This window comes from Salvelinus alpinus, chromosome 3 (genome assembly GCF_045679555.1).
Source record: "Salvelinus alpinus chromosome 3, SLU_Salpinus.1, whole genome shotgun sequence".
Classification (NCBI taxonomy): Eukaryota; Metazoa; Chordata; class Actinopteri; order Salmoniformes; family Salmonidae; genus Salvelinus; species Salvelinus alpinus.
In genome coordinates, this window is record NC_092088.1 from 25,077,255 (window position 1) to 25,099,715 (window position 22,461).

The 22,461-nt window shown below is 46.1% G+C and overlaps 1 protein-coding gene across 4 annotated transcripts in view; it reads left to right on the forward strand.

The window, feature by feature from the left end:
• The first annotated feature begins 1,593 nt into the window (after positions 1-1,593).
• Positions 1,594-22,461, forward strand: part of ntn2 (netrin 2) — a 58,870-nt gene continuing 38,002 nt past the window's right edge. The window contains exons 1-2 of one of the 4 annotated variants that reach the window (XM_071392267.1): positions 1,594-1,848; positions 17,744-18,914. In XM_071392267.1, the coding sequence (XP_071248368.1) occupies positions 17,846-18,914 (1,069 nt within the window). In that variant the 5' untranslated portion in view covers positions 1,594-1,848; positions 17,744-17,845. Of the gene's footprint in view, positions 1,849-5,556; positions 6,174-17,743; positions 18,915-22,461 lie in introns of those variants that run through there. The other 3 variants (XM_071392270.1, XM_071392266.1, XM_071392269.1) reach the window with 3 other exon arrangements.

Below are 22,461 nucleotides of genomic sequence, written 5' to 3' on the forward strand. Positions count from 1 at the left end.
TGTATATACTGTATTCTATTCTACTGTATCTTAGTCTATGCCGCTCTGACATTGCTCGTCCATATATTTATATATTCTTAATTCCATTCCTTTACTTAGATTTGTGTGTATTGTGTGTATTGTTGTGAAATTGTTAGATATTAATGCATTGTTGGAGCTAGAAACACAAGCATTTCGCTACACCCACAATAACATCTGATAAACATGTGTATGTGACCAATAAAATTAGATTTAGGCCACTTTCTAGAGCTCTGACCTGAAGATCACTGATGTCATCATGATTTTAACTTGTTTTTTTCCAGAGTTTCAAGTTGTCTTGAAAGCGCCACAAATCCAGAGAATGACAGATTTTGATGACATTTCAAAAGTGCTGAACAAATAGTTATATTGACTACGTCTGTCCTAGCTCGCTCAATAATGTCATAATAGAAATTTTCTCTTATTCGCTCGTTTGTAGATCTCAATTGTCACTAGAGCAAGTCCGCCATATCAGCTATGTTTTTTTAAAGGCTGTAAATTAGGCTGTATGAACTGTTTCGCTGCCAGACAAGGCTCCGCTGATAGACAGGTGTAGCAGTGGTAAGATGTTGGGACTCTGCTGTTGGGGCAGCTTTATGGGCACCGTTGGTCACCGTTATAGTGCAATTAATGTATTGTTTAGTGTTGTGTAGTAGCTTTGCTGGCATGCATCTAAAATATTTGTATATTTTTTTTGCCTACCAAGATTAACATGCTAAAATCGCCACTGAATGTGCGATGCCATAATTAGTCGAAAGGATTGTATTTTTAAGAAGCGCAATGTGTTCTTTAATCGGCACTTAATCTGAAAAGGATAAACAAAAACAATCTAAATTAATGTATAGTTAAGGGCATGCTCCATATATCTCTTAAACTATCCTTAAACCCCAAAAGCAAGGGAGCGATCAAACATTGTGTAGTAAGGCATTATTAAGGATACATTTCCTGATATCCTTGATATAACCATGAATTGAAAAATAAAGGGCACTGAGGGAAATTTAAGAGGCCAATTGTTTAAGGACGACTTAATTCATTTTAAGGGGTCTTGGCATGTTTGACGGGAAAGTTAAATTATATGTAATACTAATTTAAGACAGTCCTTTTCCCTAGTGCTACCTAAATATTTTAGAGGGAGTTTGGCATTTCTCTCTCACCTCCAAATATAGGCTTAAATCTATAATAGGCCTAACGTTATCAACTCTCCATAATATGTTTCCAATCCTGTTTTGTGTTATTGTCAATACAGATTGACGAGCGGGAAAATTATCTTCTCGCTCTTTTATGAGCACGCCCCATATCGTCAGTTGTGTCCACACCTGACATCGATTCACTAATTAGACAAGATGCAGGACAAATTTGGCTATTCTTTCAGTATTTATTGTCAAGAGTGAGTTAGGTGGGTATAAGGTCTCCAATTTGTCTGTGTATTTTGCGTTGTTGGTAGCTTATTTTGTTTACTTTTGAGTTTGCTTTCGAGTTTAGTTGCATTTAGGGGACTATTAGCGGTTGCGTTTTGAATGGCCTACAGTTGCATGTGCGACGGCGGGCAGAAGAGGGCGCACTCTACCCACGTACATGTAGGTGTGGAAATTCCCTCAGAGGAAGGTACCATCGGCTCTTGCGCTCAGCCGCGGAGATGCCAAAAATGAAGCTAGGCAAAAGCCGGAGCCTGACATTTTCTTAAAGGTGTCCGCCGCAGGGAACCCAACGCTGTAGAACGGAGCTTTGGAAAAATCCCTGGAGCTTGTTTTTGAGACAAAATCAGTAATCCAAGTGCAGCAACACAAAGGACTGCAGAGCGCTCCCCGCTTGGATTCACTGTGACAGCAAGTGAGTGTGTTGCCTGTTCTTACTCTTGCTTTCATTCTTCCTTTGATGTAGCCTAATCTGTCACCACTTGTAATTAGAGTGATAATCTACCTAGATTAGTGCCTGCCTAGTTTAGTTCCTTTGTCCAGGACAAATGGGACAGTTACAGTGGGATGGAGATGTTTGAGTGGTGCTTGTTTCATGCTGTGTGCATGCATTGGTTCATAGGCCTATTTTACAGTATTCAAATGTTACTGCTTGTTAAATGGTTACTGCATGGAGACCAGGCTAAACTATATGCATGTAGGCTAAACTACACCATGGAGCACTGTTTAGTAGCCAATTTCATATTCAATGTATGACTGCTTGGTTTAAAAAAAACATTGGCATGATCACCCATGTAATCCAATTGCTGTTCCATCATAAGGTAATGATTGAGGTTTACAGATTGATGGGTCAGGGTTAAATGCTTTCAAATGATTACTGCCCTCTACTGATATCATTAACAAACTAAGCAGATTTAAAACGACATCATTTTGACAATAACACCATCCAATAAGATTGTAAATCTTTCTAAGCAACCTATTCCTTCACACATACGCAGCAATGTATAATATTATTATGACAGAGATGAAGTCAACTTAGTGAGTGGAAAAAGTAGAAGGGCCTATTTATTGATCAAGGTTTTGCAGATGTGTGTATTTAAAACAAAGGATTTATAACACGTAGAGATGAAGGGTCCTATATAACAAATATACAGCTTTAAGTTGAAAATGTATTCATAACTGTATTAACCGTGTTCCATGTTGATGATAGGGAAAATATTCCGATTATATAACTGCCAAAAAGGTTGAGGGGAGAGACGCCATAGAAGAGAGGATAATGTGAAGGAAGGGTAGAGGGAAGCAAGGAAAGTAAAAGGAGAAGAAGGGAGAGGGAGGACTGAACAGAGGAGATGAATAGCAATACTGGAGAGGAAGAGGAATGAGAAAAGGTTGAAGACAAGGGAGGAAAGAAAAATACAATTTTAAATACTTTCAGGTTATATGGCAATTGGTTATAAGACAATAGAGGGGAGTTTATTAATGTGTTCACCTATTGTTAACAACACTACATGACCAAAAGTATGTGGACACCTGCTCGTCGAACATCTCATTCCAAAAATCATAGGCAATAATATGGAGTTGGTCTCTCCTTTGCTCCTATAACAGCCTCCTCTGGCAAGGCTTTCCACTAGATGTTGAGGGACATGCTTCCATTCAGTCACAAGAGCATTAGTGAGGTCAGGCACTTATGTTGGGCGATTAGGCCTGTCTCGAAGTTAGCGTTCGATTTCAACCCAGGCCAGTCAAGTTCTTCCACACCATGTCGACAAACCATTTCTGTATGGACCTCGCTTTGTGCACGGGAGCACTGTAATGCTGAAACAGGAAAAGGCCTCAAGGCCTCAAAGTTGGAAGCACAAAATTGTGTAGAATGTCATTGTATGCTGTAGCGTTAAGATTTCCCTTGACTGGAACTAAGGGGCCTAGCCCAAACCATGAAAAACAGGCCCATACCATTATTCCTCATCCATCAAACTTTACAGTTGGCACTTTGCATTCGGGGAGATAGCATTCTCCTGGCATCCGCCAAACCCAGATTCGTCCGTCGGACTGCCAGATGGTGAAGCGTGATTCATCGCTCCAGAGAACGCGTTTCCACTGCTCCAGAGTCCAATGGCAGCGAGCTTTACTCCACTCCAGCCGACGCTTGGCATTGCGCATGGTGATCTTAGGCTTGTGTGCGGCTGCTCGGCCATGGAAACCCATTTCATGAAGCTCCTGACGAACAATTCTTGTGCTGACGTTGCTTCCAGAGGCAGTTTGGAACTCGGTAGTGAGTGTTGCAACCTAGGGCAGACCATTTTTTATGCGCTTCAGCACTTGGCGGTCCCTTTCTGTGAGCTTGTGTGGCCTACCACTTCGCGGCTGAGCCGTTGTTGCTCCTAGATGTTTCTACTTCACAATAACAGCACTTACAGTTGACCGGGGCAGCTCTAGCAGGGCAGAAATTTGACCAACTGACTTGTTGGAAAGGTGGCATTCTATGACGGTGCCACGTTGAAAGTCACAGAGGTCTTCAGTAAGGCCATTCTTCTGCCAATGTTTGTCTATGGAGATTGCATGGCTGTGTGCTCGATTTTATACACATGTCAGCAATGGGGGTGGCTGAAATAGCCAAATCCACAAATTTGAAGGGGAGTCCACATAGTTTTGTATATAGAGTGTATTAGCCTCTCACACCGAGAAGAGGAGATAGGACTCAGGAAAGTAGGGGAGGAGAGGAAGATGAGACTGGGATAAACTCAGGCACAGAGCCTGGAAAAATAGGAACGAAGAGACACTTTTGCTGCCCTCTGTATTTGTTATTTACTTCTCCTCCACCCCCCTAAACCTGTCCACTGCACACTATTCCATTATTATCTGTTGACTATTTCTTTCTGTCATTCAGGTCAACAGTGTGAAAATAATTCTCTCTGTACTCTACTTTAAATGTCAGTATTTTCTGTTGCCTATCTCCTTTATCGTGTGAGAAGCTGTCCAAGAGTAGACCTAAGACAAACAGACAGATGTGAGCACACACATACACACACACACACACACACACACACACACACACACACACACACACACACACACACACACACACACACACTGCGCTTTAAATCATGCTCAAACTTTATAATGTAAGATTTTTCAGGGCTAAGAACCATATTAGAGAATATTAAAAGATCCATTGTTTTGGTTCAAAAAATTCTAAAAGAACAAATGAATCAGTTGTTGTATAGCCTGGTACTGTTACCCCCAGTGGATGGTGCAGTAAATACACTAAGAATGTTGATCAGCTTACAATGGAGTCAGGAGGCACTAAGGATTTGAAAGAACCGCATGGGGTGCAGGGGCACGAAATAACGGTGTGTGTAATTATTCATTGCTACACCTGCAATAACACACCGGACCGAATATGCGTGCACTGTAAATGAAAGGTTTAGAATATAAACCAAACATGATAGTCCCGTCGAGAGTTGTTAAATTAATGGCGCAAATATTCTCCGTTTACCAACTCTGTTTTTATGCACAAACGCACAGTGACATTATGAACGTTTAGCCTACTCACGCTGACAAAGCATATGCCACATAATCTATGGCCTATTAACAAATGAACCACGAGGAATTATGAATGAGGGGGGTCTTTATTGATGCAATGCTGTTATACTTACCCCTCGCCATAGTGGCGCATGAGGGACACTGTGGGCCTGAAGGGACCTCTCTGAAAATGAGAACGCATAGACCTGCAGAAAATGCCTCCAATCTCTAAACGTCCTCACAATAGGCCTGTTCTTGGATCCTCAACCAAAGACCGGCGCTGCAAGCAAAATATAATACCCGTTTATTTAATTAGGTGCCCCCTTGTCTGTCATAATACGCATGTCCTATATGTGGCTGTTTTGGAGCGTTGGCGTCCACTAATATGACCAAGCTGGTTCTGGCTATTATTATAATTAATACGTTATAACAATCGCATCTGCCTCTAGTTTCTGCGAGCCCTCGAGCCCCCTCAACTGAGTTTCAACAAGTTCAATGTTTTGTGTTCTCATTACGACCGCCATATGGTTGCCAGCGAAAACACCAAGCATCGGGCATTCATTTTAGCACGCTCACAGTAACACAAGCATTATAGCAACTGAGGTATAGACCTATAATGGTTGTAAAATGATACGCGTTGGTTTGTTTAGTTATAGCTAGCTCTTCGTTTGACAACACTTACAAAGGTTGATATGGTTAGTGTATTTTTTATACTTAAGTTATTTACTCCACATTATTGTGAGTCAAAGATGCACATTGCCTTATTAATTCAAATATGACTCTCTCTCTCTCTCTCTCTCTCTGCGGTCGCGACTGTGATCCAAGACGCTCTTGCGCGCAAGGTTAAGAAAATCTGGAATTGATTTTAATGGGGAGTAGCCTATCCCTCGCTTGCTTTTCAACCTATGGATGTATTGGTCTCTTTTCACTTGGTCTCAACGGAGCGGGCGAGTGCAGTGTCTCACCTCTGTACTGTGGCCCCCTTGCCTTGCTCATGATATCTGTCGCTTTTGGAGAATACTGAACGTGCCTCTGTTTCTGAACAGCTTTGTATAATGTACCGTCCTCAAAACGCTCGAGACTGAGCAGACGGGACTTGTCCATTGCATTTGGGAAGAAGATTTTCTTCTGACAGATGCACATTTATTTTTGATTGTTTTGGACCTGAAACGTTGGACTGTGTTGTCGTTTTAAGAATCGCCAATACACCGCTCTTGGGTAAGTTTGATGTCCATTTTACGCATTTAACACGTGAGTTTACGAAGTCAATTTCAGTCATTTCCAGTAGCCTATGTTTGTCTGTCTTCATATGCTCCATTATTTAGCTCACATTCATGAAGTTTTATTAAATGTATTTCACTGTGGGATTTTTTTTATTTCTTCTTATATATTATAAGGCTGATCCACTATGCGTAAAGCACTGTTAATTACGCAGTTGTCTAATTAATATCTTTAATAACGGTTTGCTCCTTATGAATTCAATTCACATTATTTAATTATTGCAATACGGTTTGTAGTTATTGTTTTGTAGGAAAAAAGTTAAGGTAGACGTTATGTCACGCTTGAAATGATGGGTCAATATCCACCCTATAATTTGTTCAGATGAATACTTATTAGTATTGTTTATGGTAATACAAGTATAGTGTAGTGATATTACGGTTAGTCGTTTTTGTAGGAAACCTCTGGGCGCACTGAAATGGAGAGGCAAGGCGGACAGGTGGGCGATCAAAGAGCGCGGTGAGCGAGATCTAGCGCGCGGTGTGAACTCTCCTTAGTTTACAGCTGCCCCGTGGGTCGAGGGAAAGAACGAGAAAAACAGCCTAAACGGAGAATTTAATTTAGGTTGCAAGAAGTAGGTAGAGTCCATGTGTTTTAATATCAGTCCAATCTAGGCTAAATAGAGATGCCAAACCAAGCAGCACTCCTCGTATCCCGCATTCGAATGTAGCCTACACCGTATGCCAAGTCTCCCAATGCTTTTGTCAATTCTAATATTTTCCCTTTACTTTGACGCCACCGCATTCGTATAGAAAAACACGAGAATGGAAGATTAGGAAGTTATATTTTTCTGTCTTGATGCTTATAGGAACATGCTACTTGGGATCCTTGGGACGTCCATACCCCATTGTAGATGACATTTGAAATTGTTACGGTTAGGTACGGATTATGGTTAAAGTTAGGGTAAGGGTAAATTAAGGTTAGGGTTAGGGTTTAGGGTAGGGACATCCCAAGGATTCCGCTTAACCATTGCTGATACCAACAAGTTTAAACCCCACCAGCAATGAAATGAATTGAAGGATAACATTGTTGAGAGATACAAGTCAGAACTAAATATTTTCTATGTGATTATATTATATGAATCCCAGTTGGAAAAAAAATTCTTGACGAAAATGATTGGCAAGTTTTCTTGTCTTGGCAAGCCTGATTTGGCTGATATGGCACTGAGCATGAGTCCTATGAAACTATTCACCTCGCAATTATAATTAGGAGGCCCGTCTTTTTCTCAACACTCACATCCTATAGCCTATAGGCTACATATTACAGACTAGCAGTAAAAAGCAGACAAGCTGCAGGGAGAAAGAGTTACACCACAACTGCAATAGATTCCTTATCTTAAATGCGTCGATTGAGCTAAGGTATGCCCCTATTAGAGATTAAAGGGTGTCAGCCACTTGACCCACTTATCCTCATTCTCCTGGCAAATTGCTGGAAGCCATCCAGAAAGATGGTGTTGTTGATACACCCTTAAGTTGTTCACTCAGATAAAGAAAACGTTGATATGGTTTTAACTGTGGAATGTGGCAAACCTTATGAGCAGGATTGTCTGGTCAAATGCAACAACTGCACGGTTGTTCATATAGGAATGTCTGTGCTTGTTTTTGCGAATTAATCATAGTCATTTAATTGCATCATGTTATGATCCATCAATAACACACAGTCAAAGGTTGAGCCAGGAGTCACCAGGGCTCAGGCACACGGGTGTGTAAGCTAATCCACAGGAACTCACTCCAGCAGGTTTCTAAACTCCTTCTGGTGGTGTGTGAGTGTGAGTGTGAGTGTGAGTGTGTGTGTGTGTGTGTGTGTGTGTGTGTGTGTGTGTGTGTGTGTGTGTGTGTGTGTGTGTGTGTGTGTGTGTGTGTGTGTGTGTGTGTGTGTGTGTGTGTGTGTTGTTGTAACGTAAGCAGATCATTTTCTCTGTGCTTTTCAAGGCAGGATTCCTTGGGACTCTTGGCTCCGTCCACCTGAACGAGTAAAGTCAACACATCCAATATATTTTTCTTCTCTGGTTTGAACAGCTTGAAGGGGGGAAAGAATGCTGCTGGTTCTTTTCCCCCCGCTTGTTTTTTCTTCTTTCGGTGGGCCTGAGACAGCTGTTGGTTTGCAGAGATCAACATTTGTCATCCTTAACAAACGAAACAAGCTGATTGGAGTGTTAAGCTAAGTCCACACATTTGACTCAACTTTGACCCTTTATGGAAGAACAGCCAGTGAGCCCGACTATCGCAGATTCATCTGATTCATATCTGAACCTATTCATCATCTTTGGCTTTAGCACCAAAAGGGGAATGCCCATGTAGTTCTCTTTCCCCCAAATCTACTGCATTATTTTTATGCTGTGTCTAATGGTTTTGCATAGGCCTTCAAAAGTGGCTTCTCACAAGGAATCAGAATGGGCCTACCTCTGCTCTTCCTCAGTTCTAACTGTTGGCACTCTGCACACAGAAATGTAACTCTTTACTAGGGAGATGGAGTGTGGGGATAGATAGATAGATAGATAGATAGATAGATAGATAGATAGATAGATAGATAGATAGATAGATAGATAGATAGATAGATAGATAGATAGATAGATAGATGGTGGCAGTGTGATGAGTGACCATCCTTAGCACCCAACCACACCACATCTCCCTTTCACCTTTTTACATTGGAGGTGGGAGGGAAGACAAAACACTGTCTCTTCTGTCTTTTATAAGTGTGTGTTGGTGTCGGTGCAAGCCGGACTCCCCTGTTTAACTGCTGCTCGTCATTCGTCAGTGTGACGCCTCGCGCGCCCCTTCCCGTGGGATGATCCCGGGCCGAGATTCCGAAGCTCCATCCCACCACTCCCAACTCCCTGCCAAGTCCGCATGTGTCAGCAGCACACATTTCCTCCAGATGCAGAAGGGTGTGTGAGGTCTGTGCGTGTGCGTTTGTGCTCAGGTTGTTTTGACCACCCTGCTATCTAAACCATTTTAAGGTTGAACTCTTGTTTTATCTCAATTATCAATAAAGAAAATGCCATTAGTGTACGCATGCAGGTGTTTTAGTTCTATCTGAAGGAATCCAATACTTCCTTTGGTCTGGGGTGAGTTGTTGTCGACTCACTCGCTGTCGACAGGCACCGCATGTCTGGCCTTCCCAAAGGTATGACAACCACATGTGTTCGCCCCATAGCCCCAGCTCCAACTCATCTCAATGACAGCCAGTCAGCATGTGGGCACAGGGGGTTAGGGGGACACAGGGAAACAGGGCCAGTAAAATAGCAGGTGACTGTCATAAACAGAGCCTGGCTATCTTCTCTTTTCCTCTGGCCCCCGGGGGGCTGCCATGGCAACATGAAGGAGCAGACCAGCTCGGTGGACCGGGAGGGCCTCTCTCCCTCTCTCTCTCTCTTTTCCCTCCCCTCCCGGCCATAACTCACCGCTGTGCAGTGTACCATTACCCTGCTCCAGCCTGGAAAATGGACATCACCATCGAGCTCTGTGTGGAAAGGGAGGGAGAGAATGGGAGGAGTAGAAGGAGAGAGGTGGAGAGCGAGGGATAAGGGGAAGGGTGGGTTGTCTGATGATTCAGCCCCTGCCTTCAAAAACCCTGGCACCCCTGATAATGTATGGGTCTCCGTGTGTGTGAATGAGACCGCATGTGTTTGTCTGAGTGTGTGTGGTGTGCATGTCCGTGCCTATGTGTGAATGAGAGTGTTTGTGTGTGAGTGTGTATGTGTGTGGTGTGTGTGTGCGTATGTATGTGAGCGCTAAGAGCATTTTGAACACTTAATAAAATTATTTGTGGCATCCCCCGTCAGTACAAAGTGGCCCAGCTAGCTCTGGCTGTGGGGAAGTCTCTTGTACAATGGAAAAAGCTTTTTTCCTGTTGGAGCGCTCGGGGAGAAACCGCAAGCCTGCCTACCGCAGAGCCAACCATCAAAGGGCTTTGAAGCACACACCTCAACCCCCCCTCTACAAACCACTTCCCACTCCCTCTGATCCAGGAACAGCTCACCTGGCACTTCTGACCACCACGTCTGACAGAACCATGGTTACGCCCCCCCCCACATGGGAAATCGAAAACTCCTCGTAGCGTCAATGAAAAGCCATGTATGAAAGACATCTAAGGTGGTTCCTCAATCCTCACTTAAAGCCTTTCATCCGGACCCAGTATGTTGGAATAGGCCTTACACATGGAGTTGTCACTGATGTCTCCATATTGTGAGATCTTCATTTAGAAGATCCGGCGGGAAGTCTCCTGTCTTCTCTCTGACGTCTCACACAGCAGTGGGTGTCATCCGTCCCATCTTGAGAACACATGTAGGGGGAAATATATTTCTTTTTTTAAAAGCGGATCACAGCTTGACACAGGCTATAAATGCTTTTGGCGAAGGCCAAACCGCCAGCACATTATGAAATGAACAAGCCTCTATCTCCTCATTAGCCAAGGTATATTTCTCCCTGATTCCCGTATAAAACATGTTTCATATGAAAGGTATGTGTTCTATGAAACTCAGGGATGAGCTCAAGCCCTTATTCTTTCCCAGACTCCACAGTTAAAATCTCCATGTCCTCAAACCAAGATGGGGTGGGGGTGGGGGGATTTGTAGGCCTATTTTAGGATGGCAACAATTTATAGTTTGGAAAGGCAGTATTAAATTGTATCGCTCTCTCTTTCTCGGTCTCTCGGTTTCTCTCTCTCTCTCTCTCTGGTTACAGTTGTTCTATCATTTTCTTGTTCTCCGACCCCCCCCCCCCCTCCCACACACACACTATCTCTTCTCCAATCTCAATAAGCTCAAAGGAGGAAGCCACTTTAAACCTAGTGTGTGTGAGTCTGTTAGGAGCAGGATGAAAGGTCAGGTTTGTGTCCTCTAAGTCTAACCCCCCCCCCCCCCTTTATGGTATGGGTTATGATTGGGTGGCTGTAAACTGATCCTAGATCAGTGATAATGTACTTATACCCGGAGCAGTGAGTCATGTATGAGGTCAGAGACTCGAGGCCTAAAACTTCCTCTTGGGATCTCTCCATGGTACTGAACCACGACATCACGGAGTCAGTTAGGCCACTCTATAGGCTCCCGCACATGACTTCAGAGTAAATTAGGTAGATCAGCATCCAGGGTCAACCGCATCCCCACGTCAGGTTGATTTAAGGTCAGTGATGCCTTGTTCCCCCTAATGGTGAAGGTTAGGATTGGAAAGGGAATGCGGATCCTAGATCTTTGCATCTGGGCATCTTATGGCTTCCACTCGTTTGGCTGGGTGTTTGTGTATGTTGTTTCTATTTACCTGATGTTTGCTAGTGTGTTTGTTGGAGTTCGTTGTCCCTAAGCAAGTGTTAGTACAGTACTTTGCCTGTCTGTCCGTCTTGATGTGAACAAATTAACCTTTTTCTGACACTGTTTCACCCATGAATCGACCTTGCGCCATGTTCGCAGTCTCACATCCCTCCCTTTCCACACCACAGACTCTTACTCACAGACGAAAAACACCAGATTCACAGAATGAACAGAAAATACCCCTAACTTGTGATATCAGCATTTTTTGCCTCCCTTTGTAGTGGAGTGTAACACAGAGAACCCCAAGCTTAGTACAGCTTCCTGTCTGGATCTATGCGAAGTAGCCTGACCTGTCTCCTCTACTCTTCGTAGTTCTGGATCAGGTTCTGTTTTAATAACTACTGGAGAGTAGGCTGGGCCGCAGCGGCTGCATTCCTCTCCTGGGCGTTCTCGCTCTCTTAGAATGGAGAGCGAAAGAGAGAAACTGCTCTCTGCCCCTGAAAGCCACCTTCTGTGGCACACTGTGTGTCTCTTTGTGTCTGAGATAGTCCCCCAGCGCTGGACTCTATGGGGGAGGTTCCCTCCCTTTACAGTTTTGTCATTTAGCAGATGCTCTTATCCAGAGCGACTTACAGTAGTTAGTGCATACATTTTCAAATTTGTTCGTTTTCTCTCTCTCTCTCTTTCTCTTCTGCTTCAGAGCAGGCGTGAGACTTTTCAAAATTTGTCAGTGACCCCCCCTGCTAATGACACCCTCAGCTGTGAAAGTTGACCCCCTCTTGCCCCTGTTCCTCTCCTGCTCTCTTGTTCACTTGTTCCCTCATCGGATTTGGTTTGTGCCACTAATACCCTATTGCCTGTGGACTGTCAATCACGTGTATTTACCCTGTGCGTGTGTGTGTGGTGTGTGTGTGTGTGTGTAGGGGATTTGCTCAGTCAATCAACCCCACCCATTTAAATGCATACGCTGCATCTCCCATAATTATGACTGGACTCTGATAGACAGTGTACAGTAGTGCCCTCTTGTTCACATTTAAAAAGTCCTCCACAGTTGCCACAGCTGCTAACAGGCCAATCAGGGATTACTGTACACTGGGCCCAGGGACACAGCCATTGGGGCACCGGGCCTAGACTCCTCCCAGGGTCATCTGAGTGGAGGAGCCCCAAGGAGATCCATTCAGCATCGTGGTGAGAGGGCCACCTCCCCAGCACACTGCCCCAGCATGGGAGTCCCTGACTGGGCTACGAGGTGGATCAGCTGTCCCTCTCCCACTGCACCCCTCTAGTTCTCCCTCCCCCCCGGTCCCCCACGCCCAAGCCAAATAAAGCCTCTCAGCACCTCCTGTTTTCCTAATCCGTGAACTCTGACAGAGGAGCCGCGCTTGAAAGAGACACAACTCAACATGGGATGATCTCCTGGTGACGGGAAAGCTGAAAAAACGCTCCCCGGAATTTCGCAGCCAGGACCACCCTATTCCTCTCTCTCCTATCGCCCCCCCCATTGTTGATTGAACCTCTTAGGCAAAACCTATTGGATCAGTTCCAATCACATAAACACCCTGATATTCCTTGTGACATTGCAGGACCTTGCATAACCAGAATCAGCAAGCGGCTGATAACTTGTCATGTGTTCCATGCACATAAAGCCATATATCAACCTGGGGAAATAAATTGGTTAACCTCTCGGGACTCAGAAGCAGTAAAGCATCTTGTCACGTGCAGTGTTAGATTGCAAGCACTGGCCATTTCAGTCCTTCCTGAATGACTAGGCACTTTAGCCAAGTGGGTGGAAATACAGTCATTTTTTAAAAAGCCGGTTTGTGTGTTTAGGCGATTAGATTTCAATTGAATCTGTAGGCCTAGCACATGACATGCGGCGCGCTCCACTTGTAAGAAGTAGCCTCTTTTTGGTAGTTAGTCGTAGTTAGAGCCAAATAGCAAAGTGTTTCTGTGTGGTATCTCTGCATGTCTGGCAGACATATCAGTGTGGATGACGGATCACCACCTCAAGCTGAACCTCGGCAAGACGGAGCTGCTCTTCCTCCCGGGGAAGGACTGCCCGTTCCATGATCTCGCCATCACGGTTGACAACTCCATTGTGTCCTCCTCCCAGAGTGCTAAGAACCTTGGCGTGATCCTGGACAACACCCTGTCGTTCTCAACTAACATCAAGGCGGTGACCCGTTCCTGTAGGTTCATGCTCTACAACATTCGCAGAGTACGACCCTGCCTCACGCAGGAAGCGGCGCAGGTCCTAATCCAGGCACTTGTCATCTCCCGTCTGGATTACTGCAACTCGCTGTTGGCTGGGCTCCCTGCCTGTGCCATTAAACCCCTACAACTCATCCAGAACGCCGCAGCCCGTCTGGTGTTCAACTTTCCCAAGTTCTCTCACGTCACCCCGCTCCTCCGCTCTCTCCACTGGCTTCCAGTTGAAGCTCGCATCCGCTACAAGACCATGGTGCTTGCTTACGGAGCTGTGAGGGGAACGGCACCTCCGTACCTTCAGGCTCTGATCAGGCCCTACACCCAAACAAGGGCACTGCGTTCATCCACCTCTGGCCTGCTCGCCTCCCTACCTCTGAGGAAGTACAGTTCCCGCTCAGCCCAGTCAAAACTGTTCGCTGCTCTGGCACCCCAATGGTGGAACAAACTCCCTCACGACGCCAGGTCAGCGGAGTCAATCACCACCTTCCGGAGACACCTGAAACCCCACCTCTTTAAGGAATACCTAGGATAGGATAAAGTAATCCTTCTAACCCCCCCCCCCTTAAAAGAGTTAGATGCACTATTGTAAAGTGGTTGTTCCACTGGATATCATAAGGTGAATGCACCAATTTGTAAGTCGCTCTGGATAAGAGCGTCTGCTAAATGACTTAAATGTAAATGTAAATGTAAATGGTATTCCCTACTCCTCACAGACATTCACACTGCTGTTGCTACTTCAACCACATTTAATTAGATACAGTGTCTGCCCCTGTCGAGAAGAACTTGTGGCTTGTGAAAAACTCTGTCAATGCTGAGAGCAGCAGATCATTTCTTGCTGAAGCTCAAACTTACCCGAGTGTTTCGGGGAAGTCAGCCTATGTCTCTCCGCTGACGTCTCGGCTGAGAAGTTTGCGGAATTGGCACACACACTTGTCAAAATTCTACACAGAACAAGCAAGTTGAACAATGTCGGTCAGTGATGTTTCCATACCAAGGACACAGTCTTGTTCAAAGCTAGACTAGAGTGGCTATGTAGCGGTTAGCTTGAGTTGTTAGCTGTAGTGTATGCTTTTACTGTTAGCTTATGTTTTGAAAAGCTAACACAGAGTTGCTAGGTTTGTTTATTTATTTATTTTTATTTAACCTTTATTTAACTAGGCAAGTCAGTTAAGAACAAATTCTTATTTACAATGACGGCCTACCACAGCCAAACCCGGATGAAGCTGGGCCAATTGTGCGCCGCCCTATGGGACTCCCAATCACGGCCGGTTGTGATAGAGCCTAGCTAGTTAGTGAGTGTTCTTTTCAGGGGGAACTGTTGAGGTGGAATTAGAGCGGCAATGGCACTGTTCCTCCTCTGTTTAACCTATGCGTCTCATCTGCCAGACGTGCTTGACAGCACCAGACCGCTGGAAGAATCTCCCAGCAGGCCGAGCAGAGCTGTGTGTGGACCACACCATATTTAGTCATCCACAGGCCGCCACAGACCAACGATGTCGTCCTCCACCTTAATCTGTCTCCCCCTGTCTCTCCCTCCTTTTTTTTAATCTCCCTCCCTCTACTCCCTCTTTCCATCTCTGTCACTTCCCCCTCTCCCTCGCTTTCCTTCTCTCCATCTCTGTCCTCACTCGCTCTCCCTTTTAGACATCTCTGCCTTATCACTGTCACTCGTTCTCTTTCCATCTCTCTCTCTCCCCCCTCTCTCCCTTCCTCCTTCTCTCTGCCTCTTTTGGTTATTTGTTTTGCTCTATCACTCTCAGACACTTTTCACCCCACTTTGTACCTCTCTGCCTTTCCAACCATGCTCCCTCTCTCTCACTGTCCGTCTCTGTAATAGTCACTGCAGCCCCCCTCCCTCTCTCTCTCTCTGTCCCTCCATCTCTCACCTCTCCCTCTCTCCGACGGGCGCGGCGCTGACGGAAGCTGGACGGCGATGCTAATGAGTTGCTAATTCCATCAGCGGTCTCCTCCTGTGGGCCTGACCTGGCTGCCTGGTCTGGCTGCCAGGCTTTGATGATGGAGTGCCTCCAATGATGTACTCCCGCCTGCTCACCCACTTTAGCCTTTCCCCTCAGACATGTCCCATTGATCATAGTCTTCCGCCCGGCACTCCTTGCCAAATCATTTATGAACCAGCCTCGTACCATTCCTACTCTCCATTTTTCATTACATGGAATTTTATTTGATGTGAGGTGGACAGGTTTTTTTTAGGAGCTCGGATGGCTGTGAGAGCATTCCATTCCGTACTTCAATTTGGCCTTAAGTACTGTTTAATGTTTGGGAAGCGAAATAGTTGGTTTGTTTATTTGTGTGTCGCCTTTCTAGGTCCGAAGACTGTTCGCGAGAAAGTCAAATCATAGTTTACTTTGTTCCCATAGAACATTGTTAGGGAGATATATGTAACCACTCTCCCAGAAATGCACAAGAATGCATGTTTTGCGGCCAAGTTAAAATAAATAGATAAAGAAGTTGGAACAGAAATGTCAATGGTTTTCTATCTCGCTATCTCTATCTCTTTACATTTTGATGATCCTCTTTCCGTTCTTACCACACACACGCACACACACACCTCCAGCCAGAGGAGAGGCCAAATGGTAGAGGCTTAAGCAGTTGAGTAGAAAAGAGCGCCCCTATTTACCGGACGACTGGGCTCTTTCTCCAGTGTTCTGAGAGTTGCTAGCTTTGGAACCCCTAAAAAAGAAAAGAACAGAACTTTTGTTTTTTGACTCATTTTAACTCGCTCCGTCTGCCTTCCTCCTCGACTGAAGTGCAAGGCAGATGCAGGCTTTTGTTTAGCCAAGGAGGGGAGGGATGCCGAGAGGAGGAGAAGGGGGGGGGGAGAAAGGAGGGGCAACGGTTTCATTGTAGCTTAATAAATTCCTTGCAAAGACGATCGGGGCGCCTTCTCAACCTCTCGGCTGTCTGTCTCAAATGGGGTCCTTCCAGGCTTGACACCCCGGCAAATAAGGGGGGGATTAGGGAGGAAAAGCCCCGGGCTGTATACATCTCTTTTCTCCCTCCCTTTCTCGCTCTACCCTACATCTTTCTCTCATTCCCTCTCTCTCTCTCGCTCCTTCTCTCCCTCTTTTCCTCTTTGGAAACGAGAGGCCCCTGTCTGGTGTGGAGCCCATTTGAATGATCTCATCCAGGTACACTGACAGTCTGAGATTTATAGAGACCTTTCAGCCCAAACCAATGGCTTTGTTACAGCCAGCTCTGCCAATGGAGCCTTCCAGGAATCTGTAAAGAACACATTGTTGCCATCGTAGCCCACATATAGCTACAGTACCTCGGTACATGTGCAATGTTTTATGTTCAAATGGCATATAGCGTTGCACTTGCCTAGTGGGGAAATAAATACTATATTGTATTCAACACTGTGTACAGCTAGTTATTTGTCTTTAGTTCCTCTTTAGGTCAGTGTTCTTTTACCGTTGAATTGGGGAGTTGGCTAAGGTCACGTGCGGCTGACGGCTCTGCCCGTATATTTTGAACGGGGGCTTATGGGGTGACTTCTGCCGCGCGCGCTGCCGGAGCACGACCAGAATGCCTCGCCACGACCTGAATGGAGGTGCTGAAGAGTGGCGCCATTGAAATTCAGGACTCGGCCGCTGCGGCCCCGGCCCCAAACATCTAAGATCTCTCTTTATATGGTCACTCTCTTTCTCTCTCTTACTCACTCGTTCTCCCCCCCACGCCCCCCTCCCATCTCTCCCACTACCTCTTTTACAGGCTTTTAGTTAATGAAAACACTCCATTACTCATTATAAGGCCCTGAGGTGTTTTGAAATGTCACAAACATGATATTTAGCTCATATGAGCAAGCTTACGGATATAGTAGGGTTGAATTGACGACAGTAAGATGACTGGAAGTGTTTTGGACGATTGGACGTGTCCACAATAGCATGAGAATATCTACATGACTGAACTGTGAATATTTTCATCAATAAGCAGAGGTAAAAAAAGTTGTTTGTTGCTTTGAATCCTTTTATGACAAGCTCTGGCACTTATCTCTCCCTCTCTCTTTTCTTTCTCTTGTTTCTCTGTTTCACAGGACAGGCTGCGGTGGTCACGGTCACCCTAAAGGAAGGGTCTCCTTCCACTCCCCCTCTCACACCTACACACACACTCCCTCAGGCACACACACACACGCAGGATGAGGGAAGCCTGGAGGTGCCTGCTGGGGCTTTGCCTCCTGGCATGCTCCGCCTCTCCCGCCTCCCCTAACGGTGCTGCCAATCCCTTCGCTGGGCAGCAGACACCCCCAGACCCATGCTATGACGACGCGGGCGCTGCCCGCCGCTGTATCCCCGAGTTCATCAACGCCGCCTTTGGCAAGGAGGTGGCCGTGTCCAGCGTGTGCGGCCGGCCGACGCCGTCCCGCTCTTGTAGTGTGGTGGAGCGCGGTGATGAGCGGCCCTCAGTGCGCACCTGCCAGATCTGCGACGCGGCGGACCCGCGGCGTGCCCATCCGCCCTCCTACCTCACTGACCTCAACTCGGCCCACAACCTCACCTGCTGGCAATCGGAGAACCTGCACACCTCGCCGCACAACGTCACCCTCACCCTGTCGCTGGGCAAGAAGTTTGAGATTACCTACGTCAGCCTGCAGTTCTGCTCGCCCCGCCCTGAGTCACTGGCCATCTACAAGAGCATGGACTATGGCAAGAGCTGGACGCCTTACCAGTACTACTCGTCCCAGTGTCGGCGCATGTACAACCGGCCCAACAAGGCGGCCATCACCAAGCAGAATGAGCAGGAGGGCCTGTGCACCGATGGCCACACTGACCTCTACCCCCTATCCGGGGGGCTCATTGCCTTCAGCACTCTGGACGGGCGGCCCTCCGGGAAGGACTTTGACAACAGCCCTGTGCTCCAGGACTGGGTGACAGTCACTGACATCCGCGTAGTTTTCAGCCGGCCCCAGCTGCCACGTGAGCTAGGGGCAGGAGGAGTGGGGATAGGCGGGGGAGGCCGGATTGACGAAGACCCAATGGTACCGTCCACGTCTCTGCCGGCATACTTCTACGCGGTGGGGGACTTCCAGGTGGGCGGGAGGTGTAAGTGCAACGGGCACGCCTCACGCTGCCTCAAAGACAAGGAGGGCAAGCTGGTGTGCGACTGCAAGCACAACACGGAGGGGCCCGAGTGCGACCGCTGCAAGCCCTTCCACTACGACCGGCCATGGCAAAGGGCCAGCGCCCGCGAGGCCAACGAGTGTCTACGTGAGTCACAGCTCTAATCAGCATTTTCTATCAGTTTTGATTCTGTTCTTTTCAATTTTGCGAATTTCATTTTTTTTTTTACTCTCTTTGCATTTGCATTGTTGAATGTGTAGATTCATTAATTCAATCACACCTCATAACTAGAAATTGATGATTTAATATGGCAATGTTAGAAAATTCATGCATACACACACACACACACACACACACAGATTCTTGAAATGTTTGTGTCAGCATGGATTGGAATTCTTCAGTACTCATGCAGTTTTTGAACAGAGGAAGGTGCTTGATGATCTGTGTAGTGCATTTACCCTGTATTTGTGTCCTGCAACTTTGTTTTTTTGAACAGTACAAATCACTCATTATAGAAATATCTGGTCCGTGAGAATACTCATCAATTCAATGGCCACCATGTTGAAAGGACCATGACATTTTTTGAACAGGGTCTACTCCGTTACTTATCTTTCTATATCCAGGCACCCCCTCTATCTCTCCAACTCGCTCTCTCTCGCTCTCTCTCTCTCTCTCTCTCTCTCTCTCTCTCTCTCTCTCTCTCTCTCTCTCTCTCTCTCTCTCTCTCTCTCTCTCTCTCTCTCCCTCTCTCCCCGCCCTGCCCTTGAGTGAAGGAGGTATTCTCTTCCAGTGACAAGCTCCTGAATGCGTCTCAGAATTCCTAATGAGGGAATGTGCGGGATGGGGATTGAGCCCTGTTGCACACCCACCCATCAGTGGGCTTGTGAGGCGAGACGGACTCAACACAAACACACGTCTGTCTGGGATTCTGTGTCTCTCTCTCTCTCTCGCCTCCTTCTCCACATTATCCTCCCAAACGCCTGTGAATAATGAGCAAATTGTTGAATTACAGGTGGCAGTTCCTTTATGCGACAAGTAGCATACCATTTCCCCCCCTTTAAATATAGACAAAACATGGGTAACGTTAACTTATATTTGAAAACTGCACATGGTGGTGTTTCTGGGTGGATTCAGCTTAAAACCGAATTAGTCATTTTCGGTATTATTAATTATAATCCCCCATTTTCTCTCTAATTTCAACAGCTCTTTCCCTGAAGCTATATTAAAGAGTTTGATTAATGCTCAATCTGAGGTTGCTGTAATGGTCTCAGCATTGCAGGTAAAGTTAAAATAAGATTTTGACTTTAGTAGATAGTAAGGCTAGATCTGTGTGCTGCCTGAATACACAGGATGACTTGCTGTTGACACAGTTGAAGATGAGGGTGGAATGTTCCGGTGGCCAATGCCAAATGCAACCCATCCCCAACCCTACATTGCCCAACAGATTTACAGTACACCGAAACGCAGCAGCAGTATTTGTGATTTCTGTTTTATTAGCTCTATATACAGGACTCCTGAACACTCAACCCAACTTGATGTTTTCTGGGCTCCCCTCTGAAGTAAACACGCCCCCTCACGAACAAGTCTAAACAGCGAATGACAACAGCTCGAGTTGTTGGCACACCACGGCAGCTAAGTCATCCAAGAATGTAATTTGGCAGTGATTGACATTACTTCAAGACATGTATTCAAAAAAGAACCATCCAGACACACTCTGAAAGCTTGGCAAGTGAAATTGCAGTAATTTTAACAGATTACCTTTTTATGGGATTACTGCGTTGTATGATAAAGTGAACATAGATTTTTTTAATATGTCAAATTTGGTTACTGCGTGTCAGTAGTGATACTTTAAAAAACGGGCGGAGGTGGAACCCAATTCAGGTTAATTCTGCTTGTCATACAAATGTGTAGCCATTGGAAAATAACACCGTATTAGAAGCCACTGTACCACTTTTAATCTTCCCTGTAACTAAATAAAATTACAGGCGAGTAAAGAAAAAAACAGGAGTAAAACATTGAAAAACAGTGTATATTTTTCTAACATGTTGTAATTGCCAGCGCTGCTGGCCTGAAATCATATTTAGCGTTGAGCTGTGCCAGATCTGCTTAAAAGAGAGTGACAGGGCCAGAGGAACATAGCTGGGGCCATTGCAGTGCTGGTCCAAGGAGCGGGTCTGTTTCTATTTCCCCCCTCACTCTGTCCCCTGACAACCTCCCCCAGACCCTCAACCCTGTGCCCTTATAGTCACACCCGCCTCATACCCCAGCACCCTCCATTCCTACCCTTGATTATGTTCTCTAACTTCCCCCAAATCTCCACCCCTCACGCTCTCACTGTCTCGCTTTCTCTGCGCCCCGTTGTCCAGCTCCTTCTCCTACACTCTAACTCGCTTGACTTACTCTCAACCTTTACCACCGCCCCCACACCCGACTCTATCCCGTAACTCCCTCGCTCTTCCCCTCTCCTGTTATGTGTCCCGTGGCTGTTTGGGAAACGTTCCACCTACTTCCCGTAGATCCCTCCTCAGTGGGATTGATATGTCACCTCCGTCCATTACTCTTGGACTAAATGCCATGTGCGCCGCGGCCAACACTGATGACCTAATCCCAGCGCTGATACAGGGCAGTAAAAACCTAAACGCATGTTGCACACTATACCTGATCACAGATCAGAGGGGACGCCAAACCCATGGTCCCTTCCAACATGTCCCTAATTACAATGTTCCAAAAGGCCCTTTAGGGCTCATTCTAGAATGAGTGCTGGTTCCAAAATGTCCTCAAAAGTGTGCTGGACTACGTTTTTTTTTAAACGTCCCCACGGCACACTGAAGCTCATTCTTAAGAGTGTCCCCTCCCTTTGTTAGGCCTCGGCTGGCTTTTTCTTTCTGCAGCGGGCCGCACAAACGAGCCCTGTAGGACACCACCGCGTCAGCAGCAGCAGCCGTCTGTGGCGCCGGGCCGAGGTGTGTGTATTCAGTCTGGGAGAGGGTGTGAGATTGGCACGCTTTGGAGAAGCCGGGGTCCCCAGGTGTGTCACCGGAGCCCTTCTCTGGGCCGTGGGTCGCAGGGCTATGGGGCTCCGGGAGTGTTTTTGGGGGGGCTGAGGTCATGATCCCCTGTGGGGTGATGACAAGGTTAAGCTGACGGGGAGATTCCCCTGCGGGGGGGGGGGGGGGGGGTTGACTACCATTAAATAAATATATGTTTTATTATATTCTAACAAAAATATGCACTGAGTATACCAAACATTAGGAACACCTTCCTAATATTGAGTTGCAGCCAACAAGTGACAACGATAAGGGATCATAGCTTTCACCTGGATTCACCTGGTCAGTCTGTCATGGAAAGAGACTGTTCTTAATGTTTTGTGTACTCAGTGTATATTATATTGTATATTATATTCAACAACAAAAAATGTCTTCCATTCATTCCATTTGAAACCAGCACAGCTGTGTTGCTGAAGAGAAAACACGACTTAGTCCACATGTTTTTGTAACATGTGCATCGTGCCCCATTAGCGTTTTTACCTTCTTGACTTAATCATTATCATTCATTGAGATTATTAAAAGATACTTTGAATCCCCTTCCCAGTTCTGAACTGAGTCGAGAGCTTGTATGGTGGTGTGAGCCAAGCCGAGCTGTCTCTCTAGTCCTGTTTGATTGTTCACGGGTCTCGCTAATGTTTGACATGCGC